Below are 20373 nucleotides of genomic sequence, written 5' to 3'. Positions count from 1 at the left end.
ACTTAATCAAATCAGTCATTTTTCATTAAAAAAAAAAAGGATAAAATTGATTTGATTTAATCAAAACCATAAAAAATCATAATTAGATTTTAATTTCACCCATCATTAATATAAAATTAATCCAAGAGTTACATAAACCAATTTTTAGGTCTCTTTGTTTCTTTGTTTTTTTTTTTTTCTTCATTTCCTCATGGATAAAAATGAAACCAATTCGACATTGTAAAGATTTTATGTTATTTTTTTTATTTATTATTACTAGATATTTGGTGATTTTTTTTTCTAATTATTCCTTATCATATTCAAAGTTAGGTGGTTGATATATGTAATATGATGCATCATAATAAGGGTAAAAAAATCTATTTTAGGCTTAATTTTAACATTAAATATATTCGTTAATTAGTTAATTATAAACTCCATTTTTTTTTATATATTTTCATAAAAACCGATATTTTATGTTTGGTATGGCAAGTGTGATTTTAATTATTCCCACATGATCAGCTTTGAAAAATCATGTCTGGAGGATGACCAGACATGATTTTTGTAGTTACATTATTGTCTTACCTCTTCTGAGTCTTCTCCACACATGATGAAAGAAGGAAGTTTTTGGGTGTGGTTTGGTCCAGACCATACACATCTTTTTGGCTTTATATACGTGGTCCACACCTACATTTATGTACACAATTTGAGTTTTTCAACTTTATATTTGTATTATTGTCTACTGTCGGTAAAGTTCTTTCTATGACCTTCTTCTTCACCATCTGGCCGCCCATCACTTCCTCCATAATTCGGGCGACAATCTTGATTTTGGTTTTATTTTATTTATTATGGTTTGGTAATTGATTTTGAGGGATAGATTTAAATTTTATTCATTATTAATTTGATTAAATTATATTGACATGATTAATTAAATTCTAGAGCAACATAATAAACAAAATCTATCAATGAGAATACAGAATTACTCGAAAATATAGAGAAAGAAAAATGAAAAAAGAGATGTGTGAGTGCAAATTAGAAGGTGTTTGGTAAATTAATTTAATGTCAGATCATTAAGCATGTTTAGTAAAATAATTTAATATTAAAATTTAAAGTAGAAAATAACTTTAACTGTTAAGTTAAAATAGTTAACTTATTTTCAATCTTAAATCTCTTTTTACTTTATTTACCTATGTTTAGTAAAAGTATATTATATAACTATAATTCTATATTTACAATTCATCTTTCATAGTAAATATTTTTTTTCAGTTATTTTATGTATCTATAATATTTTAACTATGAATAATAAATAAATAAATTTATTATTTAATATTAGTAAAAGTATAAATATTAGTTAAAATTAATAAATGCAAATATGTTAATTTGATAATTTAAAATAAATTTTAAGTTAATTTTTCTTAAACAACTTCAATTCTTAAAATAAAAAAATAAATAACAAGTTTTAGGTTAATAACTAAAAGTCAATTTAAGTTATTAAGTAATAAGTATTAAGTTTTACTAAACATCCCCTAAGAAGATGTTTGGTAAAATTTAATATTTATTACTTAATTACTTAAATTGACTTTAAATTAAATTATACTTAAATTATTGACTTAAAAGTTATTACTTAATTCTTATTTTAAATATTAAAGTTATTTGATAAAATTAACTTAAAACTTATTCTAAATCATTAAATTGACATATTTATCTTCATAAATTATAAAATTAAGTTATTTTACCTAACATACTCAATTTATTTAATGGTTTAAATTAAATTATTAAATTACATTAAGTTATTAAGTGGTTTTACCAAACACCCACTTAATCTAGAAATATTGAATTAGATATTTTCTGGTATGTTTGGGATAATCCAAAAATACGTAAAGGCAAAAAGGTATTTTTGTTTTACATTTTTGTATTAATGGGAGTCTTGCTTCAAAGATCTCTCTACATAGAAAAGTTGTAAAGTGTGAAAGAAATATAACTTTTGGCACCTTAAAAGGTGGAAATCAAGTATTTAAAAAAAATGGTAAATGAGATGGCTCAATAATGAGCTATAAGACCTGCAATGATATTCATAAAGACTAATTACAACTACTAGAATAATGCAGAAAAAGCTTTGGAAAAAATTAAGCTCCTGTTATAATAAGTTAATATATTAAACTCTAGCTTCAAAAACAATTTCAAACTAATTCATTTGACTACTGACTTTTGGCACCTTATCATTCTCAATAGTAGATTTAAGTGTGATTGAAATTAGAATTGTTTTATTTAATTTATTTATCTTCCAACCATATCTAGAAATGGTTTAGAATAATTTTTGGCATCATGAGATATAAGAGCATGAAAAGATGAATGACAGAGGGAAATGGTTGAATAATATTATTGATGATGAAGTGTGTATTTATACAGGGAGGTTTGTGATCTTTTTCTACAAGTCGGGAATTAGTTTACTATATTCTAGGCTATCCAGTTATAAGTTAGGAATTACAATAGGAAAACTAACATATACAGATCATCTATTCTTAATATGGAAGATTTAGGAAGATTAACTTTCCAACACTCCCCCTCAAGTTGGAGAGTGGATATCCTGCACTCCCAACTTGTGAATCATAGGAGCAAAAATCTCCTTTCCCAATGGTTTGGTCAAAATGTCTACAAGTTGGTGCGCTGAGCTCACATGTCTTGTAATAATGGAACCATCTTGGATCTTGTCCCTAATATAGTGACAATCCATCTCAATGTGTCTAGTACGCTCATGGAAAACAGGGTTAGTTGCAATGTGCAACGCTGCCTTGTTGTCACAATGCAGCAAGGCAAGTTCCTGATGTAAAACACCCAAATATTTCAAAAGGTACTGAAGCCACGTCAACTCACAACAAGCTCCTGTCATTGCACGATACTCTGCTTTGGCTTAAGAGAGTGACACTGTTTTCTATCGCTTTGATCTCCAAGAAATTAGTGAAGGTCCAAGGAATACACAGTAGCCTGTAGTGGACCTTCTAGTAAGTGGACAACCTGCCCAATCAGAATCACAGTAGGCTCTCAATCTGAAATCATTATTTGAAGAGAAGAACAGACCTTGACCAAGTGCATTCTTGAGATAACGCACAACTCTAAACACTGCTTCCATGTGAGCCTTTCTCAGTTGATGCATAAACCGGCTTAACACATGAACTGCATAAGTCATATCTGGCCTCGACACAGTTAGATATATTAACCTTCCAACTAATCTCCTATAACGACCTTGATCCTTGAGCAGATCGCTCTTATCAGACAATTTCAATCCTCGTTCCATAAGTGTATCAATAGGGGCAGTGCCCAACAATCCTACATCCTCAATAATCTCTAATGCATACTTACGTTGGGAAATAAAAATCTCATTTTTAGAAGCAGAAACCTCAATGCCAAGAAAGTATTTTAAATCACCCAGATCTTTGAGATGAAAATGACTATGCAGAAATTTTTTTGTTGTAGCAATGCTCATAGGATCATTTCCAGTAATCAGAATCTCATCAACATATATCAAGAGGGCAGTAAAGGACTTGCCTTGTTTTCTGGTGAACAAAGAATAATCGACTCGAGATTGTGCATAACTCGTGGATCGAATAGCTTATGAGAACTTGGCGAACCATTGGCGAGAAGCTTGTTTCAGACCGTAGAGTGATTTATGAAGGCGACATACCAAGTTTTCCTCCTCCTGTCGTCGAAGCCCTGGTGGCGGAGACATATATATTTCCTCATGTAAGTCACCATGAAGAAAAGCGTTGTTAACATCCATTTGATGAAGAGACCAACCACGGGCTGCGACCAATGCAAGCAAGCAGTAGACAGATATGATCTTGGCAGTGGGGGAAAAAGTATCCTAATAATCGACACCTTCTAATTGAGTAAAGCCCTTCGCTACCAATCGTGCTTTGTAATGCTCAATATACTCATCTGAACGGTGTTTAATTTTATACACCCATCGACAGCCAATCAGTGTCTTTCCTGCCGGAAGTGGAGTGAGAGACCAAGTGCCATTAGCTTGGAGAGCCTGTAATTCAGAACGCATTGCCTCCTGCCACTCAGGATGAGCGGCGACTTTCGAATAAGACCTGGGTTCTATGACAGCATTATGTTGAGCAGCAAAAGATCTATATGCAGACTTATATCTGTGATAAGAAACATAATTGGTCAGTGGATATCGTGTACCTTTAGTCGGACCTGGAATCAAGGAAGACGATTGATCGGAGGAAACGTGGGAGCAAACATAATCGTGGAGCTTGATTGGCGGGGCGATACAACGGCTGGAGCGACGAAGCGGAGCGGTTAGTCTGGGTGAGTGTGTTTCTGGTGAAAAGATGGGTGTCTCGGCTAGAGGAGCGGACGGGATGGATGTAAACGGTGGCATCGGAAAAGGCGATACTAGAGTTGCAGAAGGTGATGGTTGAGGGTTTGGATCGATCTAAGAAGAAGGTTCGATAACGAGTTCAAAAGGTCGAGAAGGAGATGAAAAGTCATCATTTTTTGTGGTGGGAGACAGTGTGCTTGTGTGGTTGGAAAGAAGAGGGGAAAATGCGTGAGAAGTAGAGTCAAGGGAGGAAGAGATGTCGTGGGCCACCAAGAGGATTGGACCAGAATTATGGGTCAATGAAGGGAGAGTAGAGTTGGGCTTGAGAGAGACATAAGGAAAAATATCTTCATGAAATTTGACATCTCGGCTAGTAAAAACCTTTTTGGTTGATAAATCAAATAATTTGTATGTTTTCTGACCAGCAGAATAACCAATGAAGATGGATGGCATGGCACGGTGATCAAATTTGTGAGAGGTGTGAACATTGGTGGCATAGGCTAAACATCCGAAAACACGAAGATGGGAGTAAGAAGGTGGTTTTGAGTAAACCAATTCAAAAGGAGTTTTGAAAGGCAATACTGGTGAAGGTAACTGTGGACCCCGCATTTCGACTCATGCGTTTCCCACTCGAAGGCGAGCTCGATTTTGATTTCGAAAAATTGATTTTATTTATTCAAAAATGTCTTGGAGTCGCCACTTATTTTTGTTTTATTTTTAAAAGGGTAAACAAAATAAAAATAAAAACCCTAAATGTGACTCCTTATTTTGGAAAAGGTGGTCTGCGAAAAACCGGATCGGGTTCGGGGGTCAGGTTACTTATCGGGAATGTACGATGAGGACCGTAGCATCCTTCTAAGTCCCTAAAGTCAGGTCTCTACTAATAAAATGAAGCAATCATGGCAATTGATGAGGGAATCAATGAATACTCAGAGTGATCATGCACATGTGAGAATCTAAACATGCATATAGAAAATGACCCCGAGCGGATGTGGATGCATACCTGGGCAGTGATCCATAAAGTGCTATCAAGAAGTGAGGTTAGCGCACAATTAAGGAATAATTTCGAGCATGTCATAGAGCAGAATAAAATCAATCATGCATGGCCATTAAATCAAACAAACAATCAATCATTCATAAGGAAATCACATATGTTGGGCCCCCACCAAAGCCCGATTTATATTGCATGAATTAATCCCATAAATTCCATTATTCGGAATTACGGAAAATTTGTTCATGCTTATTAAAGTCAAGAGGAGCAGAAGATTGTTTGAAAGCCAGAGCGGAATTAAAACTATTCGGGAGAAAATTAGATTTTTGAAATTTAATTGAAAAATTGAAATCTCGAAGATCACTAGAAAATTGGAGTTTTAGAGTTTATTTGGAGATTAGACTTTTAGAGATTGAATGTGAGAATGAGAATTTTTAGAAACTGAATTTGAAAGAGGTTGGAATTTTGAAAACGATTTAAGGGTTTGGGATTTTAAAGAAAGATTAAGTTGCGAAAATTGAGACTTTGGGAGTTGAATTTTGAAAGAGATCAGAATCGTAAGTTAATTGAGAAGTAGAAATTATGAAAGTTGATTTATGAAAATTGGAAATCTCGAAAATCATTTGAAGGCGGACCTTTAAGAAATAATGGATAAAATAATAGTGATAATGATAATAATAAGTAGCGGGATAGATACAGGAATTGGAGCATGGGGAACTGAAAATTAAGTTCGGGGATAGGACAATTGGAATTTCAGATAACTAAATTTAGAAATCGAAATTTTGAAGAATTAGACTTTAATGATTGAGATTTTTAAGAGAAATAAATGAGTAAGTATGGAATAATGCTACTAATTGATCAAAACAATATTGGAACGGATGAAAGTGAATAGTGAGATTTGTGAGATTAAAAAATTAAGTTCTGAAATATTGAATTTTAATGATTGGAATTTATTATTATTATTATTATTATATATATATATATATATTTTAAAAGAAATGAATAAGTAAATATGAAATAATAATAATAATACGCGAGGTCTAAAATTAAATTCGGAAAGGTGGGATTTTCGGAAAAGTAAATTTAAAATTTTGGGTCTTGGAGAATTAAAGTTAAAATTAGAATCTTAAAAAAGTTATTTTGAAGATAGAACTTTGAAGGATTAAATTTAAAGATTGAATTATGAGAATTTGAAGTGTATAAAAAAAACATGAATAAGTGAATAAATTTAGAACTTCGAGATCTTGGGGGATTTTTTTTTTTAAAAGATAGTTTGGGAATATGTAAGACAATCAGGGAGAGTTTCTTTTTTAAAAAAAAAAAAGAAAAAAAAGAAAGATTTTAAAGTCCATAGTTCCTTCACGTGTCAACAAACCCATTTCTCTTTTCTTTTACCAATCAGTCCATGCATTGTTGTAGCCTATTCTATGCCTCTTATCCATTTCTATCATCTGCGTCACACACGTGATCTTCTCTGCCCTACTCTCATCTGGCAGAGATGGAGATGGGGTCGCATCCAGCCGCGGTGTAGGAGCTCCAGCCGGCGGTGTTGGAAGACTCAGCGCCTCCGGCGCTGAAGCAGGAGCTGGAACCTTCACAGCCCTAGCCTCAACAAGAAATGAAAAAGAAAGCCGGAGCTGGGGTGAAGCCATGGTGGTGTCCAAAGTGCTAACGACGGCAAGGAACTGACGGGGCGCGTCGGCCAAGTCGTTCCTCATGGTGGCTGACTGCACGATTAAGGCGGGCATGCTAGGGAAGAAGGGACCATGGGCGTTGGAATTAGATAGGAGTGGGTTGACGTGGCTACCGTTTTTGACGTGGAAGGCGGCAATGGCGGCAGCAGCCACCATGAGATTCCTAGAAGGGCAGGTAATGGTGGAGATGGCAATGGCAAGGGAGATGGGCGTGCATGGAGGGTATGAAAAGTGGTCATTGACGTCGATTCCTCGTGCATGAAGGTAAGTAGGAACTTAGGGCTCTTAAAAAGAGGCTTGGGGGGAATGTTGAGCGGTCATGCAGTGAGATTTGGGTGCATGGGCGGAAGGGTAGCTGATATGGATGATGGATATGGTGGTGTTTGAGAAGAAATGACAATATGCATGGAGAGTATGTGACATAGATATGAGGAAATAGGAAAATGGGTTTAGTGGGATGGCTTGATGGCTATAATGGATGGCAATGGGTATGAAGACTTAGAGGGAGAGATGGATAGATGAATGACGGGTATAGTGGAGTGTGGGAGTGTGATGACATGCATTGGGGGTGAGATATGGGTATAGAGGCAGAGTGGATGGGAAACGTGAGTGATGAGAGGGTGAGGGGGTTGAGGGTGGAAAGTTAGGATCAACATGGTGCTCACTGCCACCACAATGGCAAACAGCACCAAGGAGAAGCTGCCGATCTTAATACCTCATCACTCTTTCTAGGTTCCTCATTCTTAGCAGCCATCACAACAGGGAATCACATCAACTATGTAGGCGGGCAGGGTTCCCATTGATAGGCCAAGCAATTTTGTGAAGTGAAACAACTGCAGAATCCAAAGAACTTCTTTTACGGATAAAAACACAAGAAACTTCCCATCCTGGCTAAAACTTGGGAAGAAAGCACTGCTAATGCTTTGAGCTAGATTAATCACAGTCGAATCTTCATTTTCATTGCCCTTGGACTGAAATTCGTTAGCTTTTGATTCTCAAAATGGAGCCCTAATTGCATACACAGCACGGTACCAATTGTTGCAATACCTAATGTCAAGCTTCCTTGTCCCTGATGACCACCCAACAGGAAACCAAATATTGACCGAGAAGCTCAGCCAATAGAACCCATGTAACTGGTCTTGCACTCAAGGGTTTGCCAATCCCTCCAACAGCATGCACCCCACCACTCACAATATTGATGACAAAGAAAAAAAAAGGTTCAGGATATCTTTTCTCAGCATAAATTTCCATCCCGTTCTTCATAAATAAGTATCAGAGACCGGGAAAGGCATCCAAAAACAGAGCATGAAAATATAGAAGTGGAATGAACCAAGATAACCAGGTCTCATGTTTCAAAATCAGTGGGCTATGAATAGGTGGGACAAACATGGAAACATACATGTGTTCACCAAGTATCAGACTCAAGAATGAGTCAAGCTGCTTACAGAGAGAAAAACAAAGAACCTAAGAATACGACTAAAACAGAGCAAAGTAACCAGCAATCAGATTCAGCAAACGAACAAGTGATCATGATGTCCATACCAACACAAACGATGTCTGGGAATTCAAAAAAAAGGAATAAAGAAGAATAGAAGTGTGAATGAGATCATAGCAAAACGACTAAAAAAACATACCTGGGAAAAAATTCTGCTCAAACCATGCACACCCTTAGCTTCGAGTGGGATTCGTCATTCTCAAAGAAAACCTCCAAAATCCCTTCCCAAAAGGAACATCTCTCCGTTTTCCTCTTAGCTCCCCCCCAAAATCTGCCTGAAAAATGTCTTCCTCCTGTGTTTTTCTATCTTCCTTGGCAAGCCTTTATTTGCCCTACTGTTCCTCCGCTCAGCAAGCATGGCGTCCCTGACCACCAGCATGGTCCGCCCACCTACTCTGCTACGCGTCTCCAGCAGCTCCATTTTAAGAAGCTGGTCCCCCACTTCAGATGTCCTCCTCCGGGTGATCCTTAAAGTGACGGGAAAGCTTAGAATGAATGAAACAAATATATATATAAAAAAACAAAGCCAAAGAGAGGGGTCTACAGTAACCGATTGATGATGTGTACGGTAGTGAGAGCACACTCCCCCCAAAATTGAATGGGAACTTGAGCATGAAATTTCAAAGCTCAGGCTACTTGTAAAATATGACGATGTTTGCATTCCACAACCCCATTTTGTTGAGGCGTGCAAACACAAGAATGCTGAAAGATGACACCGTTATCTTGAAAAAAAGAACGAAGTGAGGTAAATTCTTCACCATTGTCACTTTGAAAAGTTTTAATGCGAAATTCAAATTGTGTGAACACATAGCTAAAGAAACGTTTTAAAAGTGATTGTGTTTCATCTTTATGTCGCATTAAAAATATCCATGTGAAACATGTATAATCATCGACAATAGTGAGAAAGCAATGGGCACCAAACAGAGAAGGGTGTTGATAACAATCCCAAATGTCACAATGAATAATCTCAAAAAGTTTTGTAGAAGAAATAGCACTAATACCAAAAGGTAAACGACTTTGCTTAGCCAAATGACATATAGGGCAAGCATTATTGGATTAAACAGAAAAATTCAAAAAATTCTTGGTAATGAAAGTCAAACGAGAAGGTAATACATGACCTAAGCAACTATGCTAGAGATCGGTGGAAGAGATGGCGAGATTGTAGGCTGGTAGGTTTGTGGATGAGGAATGGTTGGTTAAAGATTTCTCCGTCGCTAGTGCCACCAAATAGTATAGTCCATCACGTTGTTTACCCAAACCAATTGTCCTCCTCGTAGCCAGATCCTGCAAAATACACCAATAAGGGAAAAACGTCACTAAACAATTTAGACCTCTTGTCAAACGACTAACTGATATTAAATCAACTTTGAATGTAGGCACAGATAAGACATCATGCAGATAATAGACGGAATTCAGAGGCAAAGACCCTTTCGTAACAATATTCGTTTTTTCTCCGCTAGGCAACAATACGGGTGGTAACGAGCAATTTTTATCTTTATGCAATAACTTAGAGGATGAAGTAATATGATCTGTCGTCCCACTATCAATAATCCAATTGCAGGAAGCAACTTTGGACAAACCTGGCTTTGTTACCGCATTCACTTTGGAACTAGAGTTTTCATCTTGGTTATTAAGAAGTGATAAAAGTTGCTTGAGTTGGGATTCTGATAATGCAACTGCAGGTCTTCCTTCATCTGTTTCAAAAACTTGGTTAGCCGCATAAAAACTTTTATTCCGATTTGAGTTTGAGCCTAAGTTCATTCTTGCTTTAGGATGGCCTGGTGAGTATCCATGTAGTTGAAAACACTTTTGGACCTAATGACCCATATCTCCACAATACGAGCACCGGGGGTGTCCTCTTCCAGAACCCATGCAGCGCCGATCTTGATAAAAAAAATAGTCTGCCATCTTGCCCTTGAGAAGACTGTTTCACTCGGAAATTTTGAGAACCAGAGGGGCGATCAGTTGGTTCCATCTTTCCTATGTTCAATTAATCTATTCCGTCCTTCCAAGTAGCCGAAGACTTGTCGTTGCTGTGCACAGCCACAGCAGCACTTGAGGCAGATTCCGCTGCTGCGTTCGTCGAAGTGAGGAGGCACTGCTTTTCTTCTTGAGAGACAGAGGAGTATGCTTGGCGGACAGAAAGGAGATGATTCATCAAGAGGATTTGCCCGCGAATAGCACTGTAAGATTCATTCAAACCCATCAGAAATTGCATCAATTTTTGTTGATCTTGTTGTGCCCCATGTGCTGCAGTGTTGTAGGAAGCTAGTTCATCCCAGAGATAGAGAGTTGCTCTTGTCGAAGACAAGAATTATCTCGCTGAATTTCAAAGATGCGAGGTGCATTGCTCTGAGAGAATCGCTCACGGAGATCTTCCCAAACTTCATGAGCAGTAGAATAATAGATTACACTGTCCGCAATTTCTGGATTGAGGGTATTGACAATCCAGGAGTGAACCATGTCATTACACCATGACCAAGTCGCATAACCTTCAGGATCAGTTTCTTCTAAAGGAGCCTTGATTGAGCCATTAACAAAACTCAATTTGTTCTTGGAATTTAAAGCTAGAATCATAGTCTTTTTCCAAGTCGAATAATTGTCTCCATTCAAAGATTTGGAAATCAAAACCAAACCTGGGTGATCTGAATGGTGAGTGAAATAGGGATTGGAGAGATCTGCCTTTGAGAAATCTGTAGGAATCTCTGATTTTGCCATGATGATTGAAGAAAAGAGATGCTACATGAGAGATAAGAGTGCAGCGATGAATCAGGATTTTAGTCCTGCTCTGATACCATGAAAATATGAATGATAGAGGGAATTGGCTGAATAATATTATTGATGCTGAAGTGTGTATTTATACAGAGAGGTTTGTGATCTTTTTCTACAAGTCAGGAATTAGCTTACTATATTTTAGGCTATGCAGCTATAAGTCAGGAATTACAATAGGAAAACTAACATATACAGATCATCTATTCTTAATATGAAAGATTTAGGAAGATTGACTTTCCAACAAAGCATCTAGATTTGGATGGTATATATCACATGGCGTGAACCTTATGCACCATCATAATATTGAGGTTGTCTTTATATCGTTAATATTTTTCATTTTTAAAAAGGGAAATCAATTATGTCTTTACAAGATGTTAATATCCATATTTTCTAAGTATATTTTTAAAAAATATATATTTTATTATAATATTTTAATTCATGTTTTATTAAAAAAAATAATTATTTTTAATTTTATTTGTAATTACAAACTATTTTTATTTTTAACAAGATTTAAATTAAATTTAATTGGTATTATATAAATTCAATTTACAATATTTTTGCACAATCAAAGTAGAAAAATTATTTTTAAAACAACTTATCTAACCAAATTTCTTATTTTTTATTTTTTTTAAAACAGTTTCTAATAATAAATTTTCTTGACACCTTTACTTTTATGAAACACAAGTTCTTCAACTTTAAAGGAATTTTTAAAACAAGTGTAGAAAATATAGTCAAATAAATCCTTATTTTTAGAACAAATTCTCAAAAAAAAAATATGAATAAAAAATGTGATAAACATTATGTTTTATAAGTTAGAAAATTATTTTCTATTATAAAGAAACATAAAATTGTTTTCAAATATCTAAACGAGAAATGATTCAAGATATTCTCAAACACAAATGTATATATATATATATATATATATATTGCGACCAAATCTCCTTTTTTTTTATTTTTTTTTTTATACAAATTAGAAGATCAAAGTCCATATATTTATTTATATATATTACATTATCCCTACTTCTACTTGAACTTGACACCAATAATTGAGCCACTAGTTGGCAGCTACATGTGAGACTACCTCTAATAAAGTACTGAAATTTTTAGTTGAGCTTCCATTTGATTCAACAGCCCCTGTAGCGAGCTCTTTTAGGACTCCAATCTTCTCTCTCATTTTCTTCCCTTCATGCGCCAAAATAAGTTCCAAGTCTCTCGTTAATCCACTTTTTGTGAAGACCCCACCCTTAACTCCCACGCCAATCCCCCATACGTCCTGTACCATTCGCCTGTTCAGATTTTGATCTCCAAAAAATGGTCTGCAGATCATAGGCACTCCACATACGATGCTCTCTGTCACTGAGTTCCAACCGCAGTGCGTTACAAACACTCCAACTGAGGCATGTCCCAAGACCTGCAACTGGGGAGCCCATGGTACCACTTTTCCATTTTGGCTTGTCCTCTCTAGAAACCCTTTTGGTAAATTGTCCTTTGAATTGTCCCTAAGAGACCAAAGAAATGGTACCCCAGTCGATTCCAAGGCTTCTGCCAGTGCTACTAGCTCATGGGGCGGTGGCGTGATTATGGTTCCGAAGCTAATATATGCTACTGATGCTGCTTTCTGCTTGTCCAACCATAACAGGCAGCTGTTGGAGTCAGGAGCCAGTGGCGGTGGCGATGATAGGGTGAAAGGACCAACATTGACAAACTTTTTGAACTTCGACTTGAGATCGTTCACGACAGTTGGCTCCATCTCTTCAAAGGAGTTTATGACAACAGCAGCTGCCCGTGGCAGAGTGAGCCCCATTTTGTGTAGCATCTGCGAAAAGGGCGAATCTAAGTTCCCAGAAACTATTTCTTCTGGTAAGTCTACAGCATGAATTGATGACAATCCTGGAATGAAGTCCAGGGTTTGGACTTCATGCCCTTCAATACCTGCATTTGCATTGATTAAGCAGAAGAATGGTGAATGAAAATGCTGTTTTAAAAACCATATGAGCCTTTGGAATACTGGTTTATTCATTAATGTATTTAGAATTCAGATTCCTCTCTTCTACTATAATTTCCCTCCATTAGTATTAAACTCACCGAATATATATATATATACAACTTTGTTCATGAGAAAAAAAATACCCAACTCATTTTTCCAGGATTAACAACTTAATTCTCCGTTTCATAAATTAGTACTTTTTTTTTTGTCTGAATTGCCTCTCGCGTATATATACAATAACATTGGTAGAGCTTGGTGAACCAAATGGAAGATCATGATGCGACATATGTGGTAAAGTTAAAATTATGAGATTTTATAACCACTGACCCCATTGGGAGTGCGGGCGCCCAACCCCTCTGCTACCATCACTCCATCTCTGATCCCATTGAAATGTGGGGGTTTGCCTTTATGATGGACCTACTTGATTTATTACTTCCCCCCACCCCCCTATACATATTCGCATTTCTCCCATCTTATACCAATTTTTGATATAGTGAATTTTCTTCTCCTTTAATCATGGTTTTTCCTATTTATTTCCCGTTATTTCATAACAAACATGAATATAATAATGTGTATTGTAATTTATATATTTTCTTTTGTCCTAGTATGTATATATATATATATATATATACCAAGACTTTTTTTTTTTTTTTTATCATTTTTCTACAAGCCCACAAACTTTTATGCACTAGCTATGTATATTATGTCATTACATTTCTTCTGTGCAGTTAGCTTATAGGGTTGTTCAAAGGCTTTCGCGAGATTTCTTTATCTTTTCACATGAATGAAATACTTTTGCGTCAAGACAATTGAATAAACTTATTGACCCATTGAAAACACACTCACTTGATGAATGAAAAAGAGAAACTCAAGCAAATTAAAGGAGATTTAAGGTTTCATCTGGCTTACCATTTGCTCCTAATACCATTTTGCGGATATCATCAGTGTAAACATGAACAGCAAGAGACACAGGCCCAGACGTCCAAAGTGGCACCCACGGAATGCACTTATCCTCCGCCATCTCCCCCGCAAACCACAGAAACGCATCCGTCAACAAGCAGCTAATCCTCATCCCAGTCTCCCCCTCCGCCACCTCCACTACCTCCCTAAAGTTCCCCGGCGTCGCCTTCAAGAACAACTCAATACCCTCCTGGGGATTCCCCGACAGCACATGCCCCTCCGGCATGCCGTCCGCAACGTTATACGCCTTGATGTTGTCATCCACATCGTCTTTAGGCCCCGAGAAGATCAACCCATTGGACTTCGCTGTGTTGAAAAATGAAAATCTCGCGCTCGGCACGGCCCTTGCCAGCCTCCTTACCAGACTGAGCAGAGGCGCGGCGTGGGTGGCGAACGGGAAAGCGAAGACCGCTACATGTTGGCTCATGCTGGTCAAGGAAGCAAACTTCTGTAAATGTAAATGCTTAGATGTTACTGTTTTTCCGTTGTGGGCGACGATGGCGATGATCCGAGTCCAAAGACGAGATGATTGGACAATGGACAATTTCAAAGATGATACGTACCCGCAGTTTGAAAAGGTGGTATAAGGCTGTGGCCATGAATCATCCACGCTTTTGCAATAATTTTTCTTTACCATCGTTGACTTTTCAACCCTAGAATTTGGCATTACTAGAGGATTATTGATAGATCTTCATTCAAATGATTGGAACATGTGAGTTTGACTGGACCAATTGGATCGGGGAAGTCTTCATTGAAATTAATACGCCATAATTTTATAACATGGATCACTAATTGATTAATTTTTTTCTGTTCAACTCTCGAAATTTCATACATTTAATTTCATTACGTTTGCTATTTTAAATGATCATATATACTGATGAGGAAAGAAGAATAATCTCCTAGGTTATGAAATTGAATTTTTTTTTATTTCTCCTAAGAAATGGATTTTTTTAACTATAAAAGAAATGATTTTTCAATGTAAATTATTAGAAATTAAAAATTTATTAGTAACAAAAAAAAATTATGGTAACACATTTGAATACAAAATTATTGAAATATAACTGAATTACATCCATGAACTTTCTTATAACTTGTTTACAAAATATATATATATATATATATATATATGTGATGGATTATGCAATTTCTTTCACCATAATTTTTTTTTAACAAAAAGTAAAATATATCTGTTAGGAAGAAAATATAATGAAAATAAACTCAAAGAGCAAAAGTTTGTAAAAATAAATAAATCAATAAAAATAAAATAAAATAACCTTGTTTGGCTTGCTAAATTCATGAAATTCATAATATGGAATTAAATTAAACATGAATTTTCTTTAGCATGACATTTTTATCTCTTCTACTTAAAAAAAAAATGTTTTTTATTCGACCAATTAATTATGGTACACCATAAAGTAAAGAATCCTTCAACAAAGAATACTTTGTTGTATGCCCCACACCAAAAGCGTTTTAATTCAACTTTTTGTTGGATATACATGAGTACTAAGATCTATTTACTTCTAGAATTGATCATGACATTATTATAAAATTGATATAGGTCCTATTAAAAGGGATCCGATCCTGCATATGTGACTTGGTTTTCTATGTCTTGTGATATTAAAAAATATGTTTAGAAGTGATTTTAAAAAGTATTTATAATAATTTTTAATATTTAAATGATAAAAAATTTAAAATATTAACACTATTGAAAGAATTTCATAAAATCACTATCAAATATACTCTAAAACCTTTTTTATTTATTCCACTACATAAGGACTTTGTAATAGAAAAGTTTATAGGTAAGTTTGTATTTTTTTTTCCTCATACTTATTTTTAAAAATTGTTTTTATGTATTTTTTTCTAATACTTATTTAAAAAAAATATTTGGATAGGTTGCTTTTAAAAACATTGTAAATTTAATTTATATAAATATTGATTAATTTAATTTAAGTCTCAAAAAGGAAACTAGCACATCTTTTGAGTCACGAGAGGGGTAAAAGGAATGTGGATGTGGCAGAGAGGAAGGTCTTCGCTGGCAGTAGTGGTGGGATTCTCTTTAGCACGGGCCTCCCAGAAGGGTATGCAATCATGAGGATTAGTTGAGAGCAAGGCTGTATCTGTTCCTGTTCAAAATGGTGAACAAAAGGGCCTTAAGCCATGTGCTGCCAGATTTTGGATAAGTGGCTGAGAGGATATCAGTGGGTCGTACCTTGAAGCAGCGTTGTTGGGCTAGTATGCCAATAATTCTTTGAACCTTTGGTTCGTGTTCACCTTCTCCTGGGGAACAAAGCTCCCTCTTCTTCGTAGTTGGGTTATGGTGAGAAATATGGGTTATGAATGATTTGGAGTACAAGCCTGCGTTTTATTCTCCTTTTCTGTTGATTTATTTCATTTTTATAGTGGCGATCACCGAGCTCTTTGCAGAACTTGAATTTGAGTTCCAACGCGAGATTTACTGGCTGTGTTATCCTCTATCCAAATAATTTATTTTGTTGTATTCTTTGATTGAGATTTAGAATGAATATGCCAGGCAACTGTCCCTTACTGAGCCACCAATGGGCATCCACTTGGAGTCCACTACATACATTTATTCGTCCGTCACTGCTATTGTGGTACCCGATTGCAACTTTTCAATGTTTAAATTATTGAATTTCGATTTTTCATCTTTTCATTTACAAGATATATCGGTTTTTATCATGAAAATATTGGTAATTGAATTTTACGGTTGTATCTAAAAATATCAATCAAAATATTGAGGGAGATGAGAAAAACTCTAACAAATAATAATACATATTTTCAAGTCTAGAATAAGCCTATTCACTAATCCATCGTGAAACGTAGAAGCAAGTCACCATGAGAACAAAAGATCACTCTGAAGCTTCCATACTGACTATCCATAAGATAGTTATACATGTTCTTAACATGATTCAACCATTAGGAAACATAGAGATCCGAGTTTTTTCCATCATTTTCCTCTTACATCAAAATTATATATTGGATCTCTTGGTTGAAACTGGTAACTCCACTTATGATCCTGTAGATACTTCCATTGAGATAAATCATTATCTGTCCATCTATCTTAATCAGATTCCAACGAACAAGAAAAAATATCAGAGACTAGTGGGGAAATTAATCTATTTGACCTATACTATTTGACTTGTCATATGCAGTTAGTGTTGTAAGTCAATTTATGCATAATTTGAGTGACTAACACATGAATGAAGTAAATTGTATCTTGGCCTAAGTGAAATCCTTTCCAAGTAAAGGTATTTTGTTCTCCAAACATAGACATTTAGATATTGAGGATTACATAAACTCTAACTTTGTCAAATCCAGATTGAATAGAAAGTCTACTTCAGGGTATGTGTCATTTGTAGGAGGAAATTTGGTGACTTGAAGCAATAAGAAACAAAAGGTGGTCTCATTGTCTAGTGCAGGAGTTGAATACCAAGCATTCCATCATGCAACTAGGGAACTTGGCTAAGAATTCTTTTAGGCGAGCTTGGGTTTGGTCCTAAGAAACCTATGGTACTATTTTGTGATGACACAATAGCTATTGAGATTGCAAATAATATGATACAATACGATTAGGCTAAGCACATTGAACTTGATAGGAACTACATCAAAGATAACCTAAATTTTGGCATGATAAAGGTTCCTTACATTAAGAGTAATGAACCTCATAACAGTCTCAAAACTAACTACCAAACTGCACCAGAATACTCCTCATCTGTACCAGATAACACTCCCATTTGTTACTCTGTTATAGCTTAACTAATGTACTTGTAAACTGTTACTTAGTTATCTCCTTTTCAAGAAATATATAATAGGATGTAATAGTGCAGAAAGTGATACAAGAATGAAAAGAAAACTTACTACAAATCCAATTTCTTATATGGTATCAAAGCCATCGTCCATCCTCATCACCCAGATTTTCTTTTAGCTAAATCCATGGCCAATTCCATGCAAAGTTCCAATCTGCAGCAATTACATGGTCCAGAAATCACCTCATCACAACAGCTTAACATGATTCAGTCACTGCACATGCTGAATCATCCTCTTCCTGTTAAGCTAGATAGAAACAACTACATTCTTTGGAAAACTCAAATGGAGAACGTCATATATGCAAATGGATTCGAAGAACACATTGAAAGACTCAAACCTTGTCCTTCCCAGATGACTGTAACAGGTGAAGTTAACCCGGATTTTCTCACCTGGCGACATTTCAATCACATGATCCTGAGTTGGATCTTTTCTTCTCATCTGCACCAAATAACAGTCTCATTTGTTATTCTGTTATAACTTAACTAATGGACTTGTAAATTGTTACTTAGTTATCTCCTCTTCAAGAAATATATAAATAGGTTGTAATACTGCAAAAAATGATATAGGAATGAAAAGAAAACTTACTACAAATCCAATTTCTTGTAAAGAGTACAAATCATCTAGTGGATATGAAGACTCGTGTTGTTACTAGCAATCCATTCTATGCATCATTATCCAAGTTGGGCATGTACGATATTTATACACCAACTTGAGGAGGAGAATTAACATATATTCACAACTATGATTTAAGTTAGAGCTATGATTTACACCTATAATTGGTTATATAGCTATGATTTATATAGTTGTAAATTATTTTATATAGTTGTATATTATTTTGTATAATTTGTTATCTTAAAATAGTTTTGTATACCCTATATAAATACCCTTGAGATATATGAAAATATTTATTCAGTAATTTAACCATAAAACATAATAAAAATGATGTCAAGTATCTATATGACCTATATATATATATATATATATATATGATGATAATGGATGCCTCATCAAAACCATACCAAACTAGTGAAATTCGTGAACCCATCAACAAAAGTACAACTTAAGACTTGTTTGGGAGTGATTGTGATAAAAATATTTTTAATCTATAAATATTTTATCAATAAATGCTTTTACGAAATGGGGACTAATTATAGTGAAAACAATTTTAAATATAACAATTTTGTTACAAATGTGTTCATGAAAACATAGTTAGTCTTTTGATATAAATAAAATAATAATAATTTACAGTGTTTTTTAGTGATATGTTACATATAAAAAACCGATTTTCAAAGAGATATTTGTTAATTACTAATAAAAAATCATTTAAAGTGATTTTCTAAATTTTAAAAATTTTATCAAATGTCTAATATTTCTAAGAAAAATGCCTCCAATAATTAGAACTACTCTTAGAATTACTTTGGTGCTTAAGTTAGTTGCTCCAAATCCAAACCCAGTTCAACTTACTATCTTATCAATAACCCTTGTTCTCATGGCCGCAAGTTCTTATTCATCTTTGATTTCTTTAGCTTAAACCATGACATAACACAGCAATATCCAAACTCCTTGTTGAATCGATTTTTCAGTTTAACCTCACGAGATTCCCCAATGTCCTCTTTGACCCATTTTCAGTCTTAAGCTAACTTGGCTCAAATAAATGTAGGAAAATAATAGAATTTGAGATCTTTTTATAAATTCATTAACTATGTTGTGCTAGCCAAATGTTTAATGCAAATAATGTTAGTTTAAGAACACAAAGAGGAAATAATTACACAAAAGTACGCTAGATTTTAACATGATTTGACTAACCATGCTTACATCCATTAATGAAAGAAAATATTTTCACTATATCATAGAGAATATTACAAAGGATAAAACCAAATCCAATTATTAGGCTCCAAAACATCACATGTTTCCACACTCTTCGTATCCACACCTTATATCACAAGCCTCTCACTTCATTGCATGTCTCACATTCTTCCTCACATCTCTATTCACTTCGTATAATTTTTACAAGCACATCTCCTTCTCATAACATTTTCCTTTTATGACGTAGAATATTTATAAAAATATTTTAATATTACAACTTTCTTTATTCTATAAGGAAATCTAATATTACAATAATATATCAACTTAGAAAATATTTTATACAATACTCTTTACAAAAACGATTCTATTCTAATTAAAAATTTAGGACACTTCCAAAAAAGTGTTAAATTGATTCATCAATCATTAATTTAGTCACTTTCGTCCTTACAATCAAACCTTTGACACAATCAAACCTATGACTCTAAAATTGTGGATCAAGTTTAAGTAGCTCAAAATTAAACCATGACAATAATATCA

At 34.8% G+C, this 20373-nt stretch overlaps 1 protein-coding gene across 1 annotated transcript; it reads right to left on the bottom strand.

The window, feature by feature from the left end:
• Positions 1–12215: 12215 nt before the first annotated feature.
• On the bottom strand, positions 12216–14842 carry LOC117925327 (anthocyanidin 3-O-glucosyltransferase 7-like). The gene is made up of 2 exons (XM_034844323.1): positions 14155–14842; positions 12216–13190 (listed from the first exon to the last, which is right to left on the bottom strand). The coding sequence occupies exons 1-2, from the start codon at positions 14840–14842 to the stop codon at positions 12313–12315; spliced, it is 1566 nt and encodes a 521-aa protein (XP_034700214.1). The 3' UTR covers positions 12216–12312.
• Positions 14843–20373: the final 5531 nt, after the last annotated feature.

This window comes from Vitis riparia, chromosome 11 (genome assembly GCF_004353265.1).
Source record: "Vitis riparia cultivar Riparia Gloire de Montpellier isolate 1030 chromosome 11, EGFV_Vit.rip_1.0, whole genome shotgun sequence".
In the NCBI taxonomy this organism is placed as follows: domain Eukaryota; kingdom Viridiplantae; phylum Streptophyta; class Magnoliopsida; order Vitales; family Vitaceae; genus Vitis; species Vitis riparia.
This window is presented reverse-complemented; position numbering and strand designations above follow the sequence as displayed.

What these genes read in the sequence shown, in the direction of transcription:
- LOC117925327 (XM_034844323.1), bottom strand. Translation starts at nt 14,842, where the DNA reads ATGGTAAAGAAAAATTATTGCAAAAGCGTGGATGATTCATGGCCACAG. An exon ending in AATGGTATTAGGAGCAAATG is followed by an intron (nt 13,191 to 14,154) that starts GTAAGCCAGATG and finishes ATGCAAATGCAG; the next exon opens with GTATTGAAGGGCATGAAGTC.